The following is a 16264-nucleotide window of genomic DNA, read 5'->3' as shown; positions in this document are numbered from 1 at the left end:
TTCCTCTAATAGACCATAATGATTCATAAGGAGGCATTTCTCGACTCTAAATTGTAGGCCTATTGAAATATAAATTAAGATGATAAATAATTTGACCTTACCTGAGAGTACTAAGTATTTACACGTGTCAAATACGAAATTACCCTGAATATCACGGCCCCTAAAAAGGCAGCCTTCGTCTCAGTAAATAAAACGGGTTAATGAATTTCCCTTGGAGAGCGAAGGGAAAGAGGAATACACAAAAGGCTTTGCTCCAGGGGCTCGGCCCTCCCGGCCCTCCAGACTTGCAGTGGGGCTGGGGAGAGGCGCGGGCCAGGTTCCCCCGGAGAGCCAGGCGGGTGCTGGCGGCCTTCGGCGCTCGGCGCGTTCCCTTCTCCCCCTCCTTCCGCAACGGCGCTGGAGTTTCAAAACATGGAGTTTCCACAGGAACTTTGCCAGGCCGAGCTCGCAGCCCTCCCGGGTTCCCGCAGCGGCACTCGCGGCAGCCTCCCCGCAGAGAGCGCTGACCCGGCGGCCACCCAGCGCAGCGCAAAGCTCAGCAGCCCCGGTTCACTCCCTGGGGAGGCGCAGAGCGCCGCCCTGCCCCCCCCCCGCCCCCCAAGGTCCTGCAGAGAGGACTGCGCCTTCGGCCCGGAGCCGAGCCCATCCGCCCAGCCAGTGTGCTGGCCCGGGGCGGGAGTCGCCGAGGCGATCGTTGCCGGGTGGGCACGCCGGCAGCCGGCTGCCCGCGGTGGGATTTGGTTTTGTTTTAAAGCCGCTTTGCGCGCCGGGGCTGCGGCGGCGGCTGTGGCTCTGTGTGTGTGTGTGTGTGTGTGTGTGTGTGTGTGTGTGTGTGTGTGTGTGTGTCTGTGTGTTGGGGGGGTAGCACATTGTCAATGAGAAATTTCCTGTTCGTAAGACTCAGCTTGCAGTTTCTGTCCTGCCCTTGAACTGACAAGTGGATCTCCGCGGCGAGAGTCCGGGAGAGCCTCGGCAGCCGCGCGCGGGGGTGGGGGCGGGGGCAGCGGCGCCGAGGCCCCGGGAGCGGGGCTGAGCTGGGCCGCCGCCTGCCCTCCCGTTTCCCCCGCGCACCCGTGAGCTCTGAGCCGAGCGGTGACTAATCTGTGGCTCCGGGCCTCTTGGCGCGCAGCCCGGGCTCGCCTCCCGCCCCCTTGTCCCTCCTCCTTCCCCAGCCCCTGCACGCAGAGCTCCGCGGGGTGAATCGTGCGGGCCGCCTTGCCTTGCCTTGCCTAGAGTGTGGGAAGCGGCTCGAGGCAGGCGACTTGGGAACTGTCTCTTTCGACCCGGGCCCCGAGTGTGCGTGTGTTTCCTTCCCCGTAGGCACTTTGATCAGCATTTCCTCTGTGCCGCGGAGGAGCTAGAGCGAACTGAGGCTCTTTAACCCTCTGCATGCCACATCCACTGAAGGCTTCAGGGGGAACATGCTTCGGGAGACAGGTCCACCCGATCGAATAGATTTGGCCAAGCCGGAGTTATGTGGAGCCGGGCTGGATCCCAGGAATTTGCCCCTGTGTGGCATACTCTTCTAGGGACAGCAGGCCGGGAAGCCCAAAGCCAAGGGGCTGTGCAGTAACCCAACCTGCCCGGCGAGGCGCGGTGTAGCTTGAAAGGCCCAGCGGGCTGTGGCTTCTGGAGGAGACAGGGAAGACTTGGAGGAACTGCCTTAGAGCAGTTCGCTGGCACAGAGATGCCTCTTAGTCTAGGGTAGGGAGTCCTGCTCTTGCCCCGCGCTCTGGGCTCTGGCCCCCACTCCCTCCCTTGACTCGGCCTCGCTAGGGAGTTAATGATTGATTTACTGGCTCCGAGAGGCCGGCGCCCTCCCAAGCTATTTGTCCACGCTGAGGAGTTGCTGGAGAGAGGCGCAGAGGCCTAGGGAGCAGGGTCTCGCCTAGGAGGGGCGGCCGGGCTACCGACGGGAAAGGATGAGCACTTGGTTAGCTTCCACTGGGAAACTCTAGCCGTGTCCGCGGCGAACCCGCGGGAGGCCCTGCCAGGACGAAGAAGGGTGCCTTGGGAAGTGGCACATGTAAATGGATTGGCAGCTGGTGATTAGGCCGCCCGGTTTTATGAGTCATAATAGGCCGCCCGCCTGGCCCTCAACCTGCTGGTTGTAGACTTGGTGTGTTGGGGCCCAAGCGGTACTCTACTCCCAACCGCGCAGAGCGAGGATGCTCCAGGGGGCCCTGGCTGCCGTAAGCATTGCACAGGATTTCCTCTCATTTCTCGCAGAAGGCAACACAAACACCCTAAATCAAACTGCTCCGACAACCGAAGGCTCCACACAGACACATCAATAAGGATTTCGCCTCCCGCGTTCGAACGCACTGAAACACTTGTCCTATTTTTATGCAAATGACACCACACAAATAGATCTCGCAGGCCCTGGAGAGGGGCGGGAGGAGGAGGGACGCGGGCGCCCCACCAGGGGGCGGGGGGGGGGCGTCAATCCCGCACCTCGGGGCCCGCGCTGGCTCCGGTGCAGTGGGGCTGGCACTAACCAGGAGGCCCGCCCCGCGTGCGGTGGCTCCCTGCCAGCGCCGCCTAGTCGGCCGCGTCCCCAGGCTGCCTGCAGAGGCGGATTAGGGAAGGAGCGAAGCGAGCCTGTGACTAATCGCGGGGCCTCGGACCGGAGCACCAAGGCCATGTGCGACTGACAGGATCGACACTAGCCGAGGACACGGCGACGCCTCGCTTAATTGCAGGCTTTAAAAATTGCCGCCTGAGCAGCTCCAATGCAGAAAGCCACAGCATACGCGTGGGTCTGGGGAGTGCGACCGGGGGTGTGGGGGGGGAGGGGTTGTCCCGATTTCTCGCCTGAAGAGGGGAAGGTTTGGCATCTCCTGAACCGAGGGAGCAACACTGAGCCCCCCCCCCCCGCGCTTTGCAAGGTCTTCCCAAAGGCATGCTAAGTGAGTGTGGGTGAGGTGGCCAGCCACCGGGGACAAGGTTTTCTGTCATTTGTCCTTTGAGTCCATGCTTCCCTCTTGTTGCCCCGTACTCTATAAAGAAGGCCTACAGTAAATGAGTAAGGTTCCAGCCAGCCTTTTGAAAAGGAGAATCACACGCTAAACACTTTACTTCGATCCTTTCCTTTATTCACTGACTGAGAAACAGGGCCCCGAAGGACCAGACGAAAGCCAAGTCAAGTCAACGCACCAAGGATCAAGGTCATTGAGTGCCAAAAGTCTGGGGTCACAGACAAGAACCCTGGTCTCTTCGAAGGCCCGTGGTCACAGTCCCTGTGTCCCAGGCCTTCTTCCTGGAGCGCTGGGGCCTCTCAGGAGAGAAGCGTCGGCGGGGCGGCTTGTCTGTGAGTGGAGGTGGGGGTTGGAAGGCGGTGGCGGGGAACCCAGCAAGAGAAGTTTCCACCACGCTCTGCTCTGTTGCTGCCAAAATCCCCTGGCCCCTCCCCGCCCGCACTGCCTTCCGTTGCCACCACAAGTTTGGTTTAACGAGAGAGCTCGGGACAAAAGCAAACCTTTTCTATAGACCCTGAAAACAAAGGGGAAAGAGACGCGCGAGGCCGCAGAGAAGCGGCTGCTAGCGTAATGGTGCCAGGCCGAAAGCAGAGCATTAGAACTGCAAAAGCCGCGCGGGCGGGAGGAAGTGCGAGGCAGGAGGCGGGAGCGCCGGGAGGGCGGGCGGGGGAGGGGCGCTGCGCCATGTTTCCGTGTCACCCGCCGAGTCGCCGGCGCTGGGCTCGGCCGCCGGCTCCCGCCTGCCTCCGTAACGGCAGAAAGCGTGCGATTAGCAGCCAGACAGGCGGGGACTCCGGGCCCACGGGGCCGCCGCACACGCCGCCCGCGGTCCCGGCCCGCGCTCCCCTCCCCCTCCCGCCGGGTAATCCTCCTCCTCGCTGCAGCGCTGTGTGCACTCTCATTAGAGCAGGGTGGCTTTTCTCTGCGCACTCGCTCGGCTCCCGCTGGCAAAACAACGCCTTCCCCGGCCGGGCCCTGGGCCAGGGGAGTCGGGGAGGGCCGGACGGGGGCGGGGTGAGGCTGGGACAGCCTCGCAGGTTAGCTCCGCCGCCGGTTCGAAAAGATGGGGAGGACCCTTTGGCCCTCCCCCACGCGCAGTGCCAAAGCCGAAGGTCCATACCAGACTCTCTGCCCCTCGGGAGAGGGGGGAGATGCTGGTGCCATCCTGACCTACTGCCGTCCGCGGCACGAGGCCAGAATGCGTGGGGCAGATGAGGGTGTCTGGGTTGAAGAGCGGGAGTGGACACTGGGGAAGGTTCCCACAACTGGTTTTTGACCCGTGTGGCTTGCTAACGACCTCTTAAGGCCAGAAGCTGGATTTCAGGTGTTGTTGCCCTAAGACCCTCAGGGAGATCAGTGCCCTTTCTGGCTTTGGGGTTGACCGCCCAAAATGAGTAGGAAATGGGTGGGGGGAGACTCCAGTGCTCCGGAGCGCCCCATTTCTGTTCCGCGATCTCTGTACACAACAGTAGACAGCTTCTCCCCGGCACCTCGCGCCCAGCTGCAGGGCTCGGGAGCAGGTGTTCCTGCCTGGCCCAAGTGGCGGCTCAGCGCCCCTCCTGTCCCAGCTGCGGGGCCCAGAGAGGAGGGAGGGGAAAGGCGTGTTGGTGGCGGTAACTGGGAGGGGGGGGACGTCTCGCCGGACCTTGCCTAAAATGGGTCCATTCCGGGGTGCGGACAATCGCCTGGAGCCTGGAGGAATCTAGGAGGACAGACGGCCAGCTCCCGTCTAGGACTGCCCTAGGGGCCAGCACTGGCCGTTCGGGGCGGCGGGAGGGCTTCCGGTCCCCGTGACTGCGGCGGCGGGGCGGCGGGGAAGTTCCCGTCGCGGCCGCGAGGAGCACCCTCCCCTGGCTGCCGCCGCCGCGCAGCTCTCGGAGCAGCGCCCTAGGAACCCCGGGGCATCGGGCGACGTCGCCCTCGCCTTGTGAAGGGATGGGGGCTTCAGGGTGTTCCTCGATCCCCGCCCCGCCCCAGGGACCTGAACGCGGGATCGGGGACCCTGCGGGATCGGCCGCGCGCCTCCCAGCCCCTCCTCGCCGCTGCCATGGCGGGCACGTGAAACGCAGCTCGGCGCCGGGAGCCCGCCGGGGAGCGGCCTGGCCCGCCCGCTCCTCTTCGCAGCGGGTCCAGGGACGCGGAACCAAGTCGGGCCGGGTCCCGCCGAGCTCTCCGCGGCCCCGCACCCCATCCCTGCCCGAACCGGGCCTTGAGGTCACGCCAGACGACTCGTCCAAGGGGAACTCGGGCTGACTAATGGGACGCTTGTGGGCCTCCGGAGAGGCCGGGCTGGCAGCAGTGCCCGCTCGCTCTGCGCTGACGCTGCGACCAGGCTCTTCGGGGAAGGGCGAGAGGAGGGGTTTCCCCGACCGGTGGTTTCGGCTCCCTGGGGACAATCCGGCTGCGGATGGCTCTGGGCTTTGGGTCCTGTAGCCTGATCCCGGGCCCGCAGACTGGAGGTGCTTACGGGAAGAAGGTGCCTCAGAGCTCTGAGCCTGTTGTGGGGTCTCCTTTGCTTGCTATCTTGGGCCAGCAGCTTTATTGGGGGGGACGGGGGGCGGGGAGTTGCAGGTCACCTTGAGGGCGTGGGCTTAGATACCAAAACCTTCAACAAATAGAAAGTCTTCCGGAAATCCCTCAGTGAGGAGAAAACAATTGATAAAACTCAGGGAGAGTCCAGTTTAGTTGGGAGTTCTCAGGGTCTGGGCCCTCCCCGCCCCCCACTCCCGATTACAGGGTCTTGTGAAAATCAACAGAGTTTTTTTTATTTTTTCCAACGAACAGCCACCTCATTGTTGACATAGTTATTATATGGCCCTCCCAAATATAGCTACCTGTTTGTTTTAGTTTCAGCACATCCTCTCGATGGTGAGACAGAAATATAGACCAGTAATAAAAGATAAACATGTGTCAGATGCAGAATAAGTCCTCATCGCGCATCCCTGGTTTTGAGTTTAATTACACTAGAAATCCAGTCCTCCCACGAGAAGGCCTGAAACCCTGCAGTAGAGGTGCGACTTTTCCTGGAGAGCCTCGCCTTTGGAGAGGGGTTGCTGGTGGAAGGCAGTTAGGTTTTAAATGTCACTTCCAAATGAAAACGCTTTCCGTCAGCTTTTTTCTTTTTTTGATGCAGTTTTCGAAAGGAGCATTTTTTCGAGATAAGAAGTGACCGATCAAAATCGCTGAGGGGAGGTTGTAAGCAGCCGCTTTGCCCCAGCTTAGCCTTATCTTATCTTTCACACTTGCATGGCGGAAAAAAATTGGCTTATCTTTATCCCCACCCCATTCTCGCCTTAATTGCTAAAAAACACTGGTGTGTTAAACGGGCAGGAAGGAGGTCTCTGGATTGTCAGCAGAACAGGAAGATTCAAAAAACTGTGGGCTCCTGGGGAAAGAAGAGGGTGACAGAGTGTATTTTCCCCCCCCCTTGGCCTTTCTTGTACAGTGTGGAGGGTCCTGTCCCAGCTGGAAGGCACCATGATCAGATTTTTTTTTTCTTTTTAAAAAGAATTAAAACCAGTATGGCTTTGGCTTGGGCATCTTCCCGGAGCCTCTTTTTTTTCTCGACACCCTGTTTACCAACCTCTCTCCTTCATCCCCTCCCCCTCCAAACAACAACAACAACAACAACAAAAAAGGTCAGTGGGTCTCTGATTGAGACTCCCTACCTTCATCCTCTCTCTTCTGTGTTGAGGGGTGGGGGTGCCGGGTTGGGACGTGCAGCTTGCTGGAAATCATTAAAATATATGCGGGTGTCTGCAAACACACACTTTTAAATCATGGCGTTCCCTCTCCATGCTGGTATATTTAAACTCCAGAGCGAGCTGGATCCCCTTCCTTTCAGTCGTTTGTCTGTGTCACCGACAGGCCGCTAATGGCTGGGCTTCCAGGCGCTGTGCATTATGCATTAACCTCCTCCTACCGCGGCCCCACACAGAAGGTTCTGTCAGGCCTCACGACGCAAACCACTCTACATCCCCGCAATCAAGACAGGGCGGGGTGGGCTGTACGGGTGCTAAAGGTCTGGAGACGCTGGGGTATGGAGTGAGGGCACAGCAGATCGGGCCTGCAGGAAGAATAGACTCAGGTGAATTGTGCTGGTGATTAAGTTAAACCCTTTGGAATTTTCAGCCTGGAGAGGTGGGATGGTGACCACCCCACACCAACCACTCTCCCCCTCTGGGTACCTCCCCCCAAGCACTCAGTTGATTAGAATTAACCCAAGTTCTATTTTTCCTTCTGCTGGCCCTTAGTCATTTCCAGACCCCGCCAGTCCCCAGGTAGCAGAGATAAGCAGAAAATGGTTGGTAGCGGGAGGCTGGTATGTTGGGTGGGAAGGCAATTATTTGGCAACTCTGTCCCCTTTAATTTGCATTCCCACTTACCCCGCCCCTCACGCAGGATAAACTATGCCCTAGAGGGCCTAGCAAAACCCAGAACCCAGTCCTGGACATAGCATAAGGGTGGATCTGCAGGGGCATCCGGCTTCAATGCAGGGGCCAGGCCTTTTCCCAAAGCCTCCTGTGTTTCTGCCATCTGGCCAGTACCTAGTCAGCCTTTGGCAACAGCAGTATAGACTGAGATTCCAGAGGTCAGGGCCTGGCATAAATGTAGCCTAGAGCAGGATTTTCCTGAGATTATTTCTGTGAGCCATTCTGGTTCTGTTCTTTGGGCCACCCACCTCCAAACAGCCTATAACTCTCCAAAGGCAATTATCTTTTAACCTGTCCAACCCCAAATCTAACAGTTTTCTGCCCGGGAAGGCAGCTACCTCTCTTTAGATATTTCACAATTAGTAAACTCCTTAGGGTCATGGATAGGCCTCCAATTGTTACTTCATTTGAGTTTTGAAAGGAAGACAGGCTGAGCTAGATTGGTCTACGCTACTCCACCCCACCCCACCCCACCCTATGGATCTTTTTTTAAGTCCCATTGGGTAAGCCTAGAGTTCATTTGCTAAATGTAAGATTGGAACACTGTGAATGTGGGTTATTTGCATGTTTTTAAAAGATAGTTAACATTAACAGTATAGCCCACATTACATAAAGTAAAAATGCATCTTTACCATTCATGTATGGAGTGTTCCAATAACTCCAATAATAAATCTAGTAACATCAGCCAGAAAAACACCAGCTGAGGAGGCCTATATAGGAGGCTACAGAACTAGGGTTTCCATTCTATACATACCTGTCATAAATGAATCCCCAACCACACACACAAAGTTGGGAACCCAGATTGCCCCTAATTGTAGGTAGGACCTTTGCATAGGATGCAAGGCCTTACCCCAGACCTAGGGGTGGCTAGACTGGTGGAAGTGCGGAAGGTCTTATAATCAGCAGAATTCAGCAAGGACAGACAGGTTTCAAATTTGCTCCTAGAAGCTCCAATTTGGTTGTCCAGTTGCAGAGCCTGCTTAGAATCTGTAGCAAGAGAAGGCCCGGGAGTCTAAAGTCCAGCCGAACGTTATAATCACAAGGCCTTTTCATGGGGGATGAGGCTGGTGGGGGAGGGGAAGCATCCGCAGCTCCACCTCGCAGTACTTCTCATTTCCGTGCTGATTTATTTTTCATCTGGCAAGGCATCCTCCCTTGCCTCGCTCTCACTTGCTCATCTGCTGCGCTTTGCTTTCCCTGAAATCCTCCCTTTTCGGAGTATCACAGTCTGACATCAGGGTCAGCTCTAGTGGGCCTTAGAGGAGAGGGCAGGGAAGAGTGCGACCATATGCATCTGGGCACTCCCAGATTCAGTAGCCACCCCTTTGAGTGAGGGGCACAAGAAGGGACTGCTTTTCAACAGCTTTCTTTTCCCAGGCAACAATTTTGACGAACCAGGCCAATAGGTGTGATCCTTCTCCACTTAGGGCCCTGGGGAAAGTCTCACATTTTAATTCTCAGTGAGTCAGAAACACCCCCCCCACACACACACACACATTTTTGCGCCTGCCTCTTAGGACTCCCTTAATAAGATATTTTTTAAATCCCACGGAATTGGGAAACGCATCCCTAAGAGATGGAAGAGAAAGCTTTTAATTCCACCAACTCACTGGAGAACCCCGTGGAGTCCAGAGACTCCCTTAAAGAAGAGGGGGTGACTGCCACAAATTACGTCAAAGGCGAATTTACTGGCCTGTTTGTCTCCAGCATCAAATTTCTCCAGCAGTCAGCCTTCCCCAAGGCCCCTTCACCCTTACAGCACCCCCCTCCGTTTTAGCTCTAGGACTTAAAGTTAGACAAACAGACCCCATTGTCAGCAGTCTCAGGAGGCCCTACGACTCGAGAGGCCTCAGGCTCCATGATCGCCTCCTGGATTTTCGGAAAGTTCTGGACAGTTAATGTAACTTGGACGCTGGGAAAAGCCTGTTCCTGGGAGAATTGGGAGGTGAGAAGAGGGGGAGAGAAGGTGGCTGGGCAGCGAGCCAGGGCTTCTGCGGTGCGGCCTAACCAAGCCGGATGAGCCTGGCACTGCTCTGCTGTTAGTCCAGGCCAGCCCTCCTGCCCAGCCCACAGCCGCACCGCGGCCTTTCTGCCTGGAATCGTGTACAGAGTTTCCCCACAAATACCCAACTCCAGCTTTCCCGGTTATTTAAGACTTGTTTTGAATAAAAGGAGTCGCTTCAAAAAGAAATGTTGCTACAACACACAACCAGCGGCCTTCCCTCCAGCTGTGTCTGTAACTTGCATGCGTTCAGTCTAATAACTTTTAATGTCTAGCCCTAAAACGTCTTTATAAAAAATAGCTTTACAGCATAATAGTCCAGGTGTCTTTCTGCTTGTTACCGGAGATTAAAAAAATGTGTAGGTTAGCTTTCAGAGACACCCCCTCCGCCACTCAAGAAAGACCAGGAAAAAGAAAAAAAAAAAAAGGCATACATTCCATTCTGCAGGCGCTGGTTCTGGAAGCATTAGCGGCACAGCACAGCTAGGCACTACCCACTGGCCTGCCTCTCTTTTGCATCAGTTGTTACAAGCATCTCTGGAGCATGAAGATTTAATTCTGTTCAAAGTTTCGGGTTTCAAACGGTAGAGATGTTTCACTTCTGCTTTGAGAAGGGCTGTTTTTATAACTATGCTGAGAACTAAAACAGAATGAATAAAATTGCACCTAATATCAGTCACAAAGTCAGTAGTGGGTGTCATTTTTAAAAGGAAAAATATCTTCTAGCTAGAGATGAGATTTTTTGGTCTTGACCTTGACTTAATAATCAACTTGAGATGCTTTTAATTCATTGTTGGCGTGTAGACGCTCCAGGATATTTAAAAACTTTCCGAGTGGGGTTACTAGCCACTTCCATTTCGGACTTAGGTTCTCATCAAGCCTGCACCACCCTGTCCCTAGGCAGAAGACATACTCCAGCCCGTCCCAGAATCGAAAGACCCCGTAGAAGCACCGAATGGGGTAACCTTTTGGCCTCGGTGTCAGGGCTCCCAGCCTGTGTGCCTTGACTTCCCTTCCCGCCAGCTTTTCAAACTGGAGCGGTGTTCGTCCTTGAGGCTCTGCATTCCGGGGAGGCCTGAACCTCGCTTCTCGGCTTCCCCCTTTCGCTTGCCTGCCCTTCCCCGCCCCCCATCCCCCCCTGGCGCCCAGAGCTGCTCCTGGTGCGTAGGAGAAGCTCGATACGTGTCAATTGGATTGAACTGCTGCGGGCGCAGGCTGTACACTGCCGCCGAGCCTTGATCTGCACGACGTTACCGAGTGAAAATTTATGGGCTGAACGGTGAAGCCAAAAGTTGTTCCCGGCCAAGTAAAATAAAACGCGGGAGATACTCTCACGAGGCCGAGGTGAGAGACGAGGGCAGACCTTCCAGCCATCGGAGGTCCGGACTGTGAAATGCTTAAGAACTGGGAGAAACTCAGGCTCATCCCAGGTCCCTTTATGGTCCTCCCACCCCCTTGTGTCCCCAAGAGCAGCCCCCCACCTCAACACAATTCCCACACAATTGAAATGTCCGGGGAGCAAGGGCGCGGAACTGCCACTGTTGCGGGTGGTGGTGTTTTCACGTAGCTCTTAGCGCCTTAAGGGGAAGTAGCTCCTCTGGGAAGAAGGGGCGAGGTGCGGTGGGGGTGGACGCCCACGCGCACTCAGGCTCTGCTGGGCTGGCTCTCGGAGGGGACGCTAGGCCGGGAGAGCGCAGCGCTGGTGGCGAGAGGAGGCAGTGGCGCCTGCCGCTGGGGTTTGACAGCTTTGGCTGAGAGGAGTGCGAGGCGCTTTATGGTAATTGCGGTCCTCCACTGGCCTTCTGGGTAGCAAGGGGAGTCTCGGCGCGCGGCAGGGAAAGCCTCCCCCGCCGCCCCGCCGCCCCGCCGCCCCCCATTCTTGGGGCTGGGGATTTGTTGGCCGACCTAGCCGTCGCCGCTGCGGAGTCGGTCTCCAATACCCTAGGACGTGAGCCCTGGCTGGGCGTGAATGCTAACTCGGCCGGAGCTGGGACGGAGAGGACAGAGGGCGGTAGAGTTGGGGGGGGGGTACGAGGACACGACCCGCCACCCAGGTGGTTTGGGGTTCAGATGTGGCGAGGCCCCAATGCACCCGGCTGGGAATCCGTGAGGGCCGGGGAAAGTCGGGCGAACCTTTCCTGGGGAATCACCCCCTCCCGAAACCCCACCGCGGAGGCGCCGCAGCGGAGGGTGAGCGGAGACTGGGGATCTCAAACTTGCGAGAGCTGGAGGCGGCGGCGGCGGCGGGCGGGCGGGCGGCTGTCGCTCGAGCGCTGCGCCTGAGGGGGGAGGGGAGGCGGCTGTTGGGAGGGAGGGAGGGAGGGCGGGCGGAGGGAGGGGGAGGAGGAAGAGGAGGGAACCTGGGAGGGGGGACGCGTTGGGATCGCGGCGTGCGGCAGCAGACGGAGCCTGAGCTCCCAGCGGCAAGGTGAGGCAGAGCTGCGCTCCGGGCCGAACGGCGACCGAGCTCTTCGGCCGAGGGGGAGACGCGCCGGAACCCAGAGCACGACCGAGAGCGGGAGCGAGGCGGGCGGCGGTGGCGGAGGGGGAGCACGCGAGCCGCCGGGCGGAGAGCCCGAGCCGCGCTGTCGCCGCGGAGGGACGACTTGGCCAACACACTCGCTCACACACACTCACACACACACCCAGCCCGAGCGGGCGCTCTCGGCGAACCGTCAACATGGCGCTGGGGCTCTTGCCCGAGCGCGGGCGGCAGCGGCGGCGCGGGAGCTGCTGAGGGTGACAGAGCTCGGGCCAGCTGCGGGAGGAGAGGATCGCGCGGGGCCGTCGCCACCTGCCCTGAAGCTCGCAGCCCGCCCCGCCCCGCCCCACCCCCACGCGGCCCAGAGCCCACCCCTCCGCCGGGCCGACCCCGAGGGCAGCAGAGCGGCTGCAGTCGGCGGCGAGCGAGCGCGGCGCTGGGAGTGGACTGCGGGCACCAGAGGAAGCCAAACTTTGCTGCTCGCTGCGCTTTCCCGGCCGGGCTCCTTCACGTAGCCGCCCTCTCCCGACCCCGCACACATTCACCCAGCCAGCCGCCCCCGGATCTTCCTCGCCGCCTGGACTCCGCTCCGGGGAAAACTTCAAAGCGCCGGATCGCAGGGCTCCCTGCCTACTTCCCGACTGGGGATTTCAGGTCAGTGCCCGGAACACCTTTCCCCGGGGGCCGCGGGCGGGCTGGCGCGCCGGGGACTGCAGCCGACCTCCTCCCTCCGAGGGTTTCTCCTCCGACTTCGGTAGACCCCCGTTGGGAGGCTTAGCTACCTTGCTCGCTTTCGGTTTTACATCAGAGCTGCAAGTTATTAAAAATGCAGCCAACCTAAGCGGCCCCCGCATGGGCACCAGGGAGGGAGGGACTCGACGGAGGACCTGCCGCCTCCCGAGGGGTTGGGAGGATCGGGAGTTGAACGAGTGGAAGTTTGCAGCCTCTGTGTGTCTGCGCGGGAGCGCGGTCGTCGCCGAGCGTCGGGAGTCAGGCGGGGGGGGGGGTGCTGGGCTGGAAGCTGGGAACCTCGTCTCGGCGTTACCTCGCTAGCAGGAAGGGGAGGGCGGCGGGTTCCCGTCTGCTTTCTTTTTCGACTCGGAAAAGAACTGTAAAAACCCCCAGCCGCCGCCGCTTCGTCTGGCCTCTCCTGGGGCCCGGCGGTGCCTCCGAGTGGAACGCCGGCTTGAGCGTGCGCTAGTGTGTGCGGCGGGCGCCTCGGACCGAGCCGAGCTCGACCTGCCGTCGTCGCTCAACTCCGGAGGGGAGTCCCGGGTTTTTCCTTGGCTTGCCCCAAAGCGTGAATCACGTGGAATAACGGGGGCGGGGGGGGGGGCCTACTAGGAAACAGCGGAGAGCCGGAGATTCGGAATGGGCCAGTCCGGCGACCCGTCAGGTCAGATGCATTGTTTTGTAAATGTTCTTTTAAGATTCTAATTCGACCCCCCCCACCTCCATCCCTTCCCTTCGGGAGGCGTCCCAAGGCAGGTTTTAAGTTCGGAGCCTCCTGGAGCCCTTGTAGACTGCTTGTTTAGGGACGGCGTGGGGGAGCGAGCAGAGCCCTCGGCTCTCCGCTTGGCTGTACGGAGCCTGGTGGGAAGCCCCGATGGGCGTGTGAAAGTCTGCGGCCCCGGGAAGTTGGTCCCACTCGGAGGGAGGGCGACGCGGAGGCTCCAGGCGAAGAGGAACTCGCGCACCGGGCGCGATCCTCGGCTGAGGCGGGGAGGGCGAGGCGGCACAGGGCCAGCGCTTGAAGCAGGCGGGAGGCTGCGCTACGGAGCCGCCACAAACTCGGGGGCTGCGGGCTGCGGCGAAGAGAGCCTGCTATTTTCGAAGAGAGCCTCCGAGCGCCCTGAACGGAGTAGGGCGGCTCGTGGCACGTGTAGTCCCGGCGGACTTCTGGCTGCCCGGCGGCTCAATGGAACACGTACCCACGTCCCGAAGACGACCGAACCTGTCCCCTTGTAGGCCGAGGCCGAGCCAGGCTTAATTTGCTGTTAATGAATCTTTTCCAGAAAGTCTGCGACCTCCAGCTAGACTCTGAATACCCGCGCGCGAAGACGCGCGCCGCCGGCGTCTAAAGGGTGGGGGTTGGGGGAATAGAAAAGCGAAGAAGGAACTGGAGGAGGGTTATGTTTATTTAAAAACAAACCTTAAAAAGAAACCAGCGCGCCTCAAATAGGTATTCGTCCTGCCTGGTTGCGTCTAGACTAGACAGACCGGGGTTTTAACTGTAACCCCCTCCCTGCGCACCCTTATTGAGAGAATGCTAGGGATGAGTACTGCTATTTGGTTCTAAGGTTAGTTCCTTGGACGGAAAAAAAATACTTTAAAATGGACCGGGAGGAAAAAAAATGAGGAAATAGCCCACCCCAGAAGGTGGTGGGTGGTGAGCAGACAGACTTGGGTATTTCTAGCCATCTGACACTTCTGTGGCATTGGAAACGGACACCACCACCGGGAGAGACCGACCTGTACACGGTACTGGATTTTGCTAACAGAATTGCTTGTGTGGAAGGTATTTCAATTGTCGACCTCAGAGACACCTATATGTGGACTCTTGGGGGGAATACTCTCTTCTCGACCTTTCCCACTCCATCCCCGACTAGTTACCTGGTCTGGGTTGCAGTGTCGCCTCTGGTGTTTATTTGGGATTGAATTGTGTCGTGTAGACCTACGCGGAGCCGGGATGATTAATATGCCGTCCAGGTTTAATCTGAGGCTGGCCTTTAGTGTGCGGAGTACACCACCACGTACGCGAATTGCCTGCGGTGGTTAGGGGATCACGCGGGTTTCGGTCACCAGGCGCTGGGCGGGTAGGTCTGGACTGGGGCTCGATCGGCCCCAGCTCTCTCCTTTGAGGCGCTGTCACCAGTAGGTGACTGAGAGTTAATTAGGAAGTGTTCTCTGGATCAATGGGCCGCACAGCTCATTAGCGATTCTTTCCAGCCCTTTGCAGGGCCGGCCTGGCCTCCGCCTCCCACACAGCCCGGGCCCCCGCGGTCCCTGCTGCGGAGAGTGCCGCTGGGAAGTGGGGAGGGGTGGTCAGTGAGGGACAGCGGGCAGGCCAGAACAACTTCGCAGGGCCGTGTGTTGCGTGCGCCGCCGCGAGGTCCCCACAGCCCGCTCTTTCTTCCTGCTCGCGGCCGCCTCCACTGTGTCTTTAACTCGCTCTAGCTCGCTTTGCTGCCTGGCTGCTCCTCCCCGCCTCCCTCGCCTATCTCTTGTTCTCTAAGCACGACGCCTGTGCTCCCCGCCCAGTTTGGGATTAGACAAGATAAAAATAGGACTGCCCAGCGCGCAGAGCTGTGACAGTGCCCGGGTAGCCGGGCTGATGCGAGCGCAAGGGGTAGGGTCTGGGGAAGACTAGCAGGGTGCTCGGGTCGGCCAGATTCTTATTGGACCCTCACCTCCTACCCCGCAGGCGCCGTCACGCTCGCTGGACTCCTTCCGCTGTGAACCGTGCGGGCCAGGGGGACCTGAGCAGGGTCTCCGCGCTCTCGCGGGTGTTGTTGGTGTGCGGGTGATAGATCGGTCTAGACAGGCATGCAGACTCCCTCCCGGCTGAAGGACGGGGGGTGGGGGGCAGTGGAGTCGGCAGCCGACTCCGGAGAGCTGTGAGCTAGCAAGCTAAAGCTAGCCTGCCGACCCAGCAAGCCGGGCTTGCTTGCCGGGTGGAAGGCAGATTGAGGGGGTGTCTCTTAACCCTTTAAGTGCGGTAAATAGTTTAATGGGGGGAGGGACAATGAGTCTTGTAAAAGTGACTTATTAGAGTGGTCTGCGGGGTGGGGGCCTGGGTTCTAGACCCACTCGTGTTTTCCTTTCTCTTCTGTGTGCATCCGCCCATTCTTTCACAAATCGAATGCAGCTGCTCGACAGAGTACTAGCTTGACCTAGTACTCCTGATTCTGGGAACTTTGACCTCAAAATGGGCACCCTCGCCTAAGAATCTGAGTTTCTGAGCAGACTATATAGACCTCTCTGTTTCCAATGGGGACCTGAAGCATGTAGGGGGATACTCAAAGTGAGAGAAGGTCTCTCTGACCCAGACGCCTCCAGATTAAAGCCCCCCCCCCCAGCCTGAGATGCCAGGCCAGCAAATACAGCATGTATGTATTGGTGGCAGAACACAGCATTCCTTGAGTTGTCCATAAATACTTAACCACGAACTTGTGAATAGTTATAATCAGACATGTGGGAGAGACAATCCAAATTGGAGATGGTCTGGACACTTAAAAAAAAATTCTATCATTCGTGTATCGATGACCTAAAATTTACTGCAGCTCACCATAAGTTAGTCTAGTTCTATTCGGGGCTGGATATTGATAGGTAGGTTCCCCTATATAGAATTAACTTATTCCCTCCCTCC

At 58.4% G+C, this 16264-nt stretch overlaps 1 protein-coding gene across 14 annotated transcripts in view; it reads left to right on the top strand.

Annotated features, from left to right (window-relative positions):
- Positions 1 to 16264, top strand: part of Bcor (BCL6 interacting corepressor) — a 123780-nt gene that overhangs the window by 68150 nt on the left and 39366 nt on the right. For 4 of the 14 annotated variants that reach the window (XM_030251503.1, XM_030251500.1, XM_030251501.1 and 1 more), the window contains exon 1: positions 11059 to 11190. The exons of 5 other annotated variants lie outside the window; for them this stretch is intronic. In XM_030251503.1, coding sequence (XP_030107363.1) covers positions 11188 to 11190 — 3 coding nt within the window. In that variant the 5' untranslated portion in view covers positions 11059 to 11187. Of the gene's footprint in view, positions 1 to 11058; positions 11191 to 11813; positions 12550 to 13269; positions 13292 to 16264 lie in introns of those variants that run through there. 5 more of the 14 variants (NM_175046.3, NM_175044.3, NM_175045.3 and 2 more) reach the window with 2 other exon arrangements.

This window comes from Mus musculus, chromosome X (assembly GCF_000001635.26).
Source record: "Mus musculus strain C57BL/6J chromosome X, GRCm38.p6 C57BL/6J".
NCBI classification, from domain to species: Eukaryota; Metazoa; Chordata; class Mammalia; order Rodentia; family Muridae; genus Mus; species Mus musculus.
The sequence above is the reverse complement of the archived record's forward strand: the minus strand, read 5'-3'. Positions and strand labels throughout refer to the sequence as shown.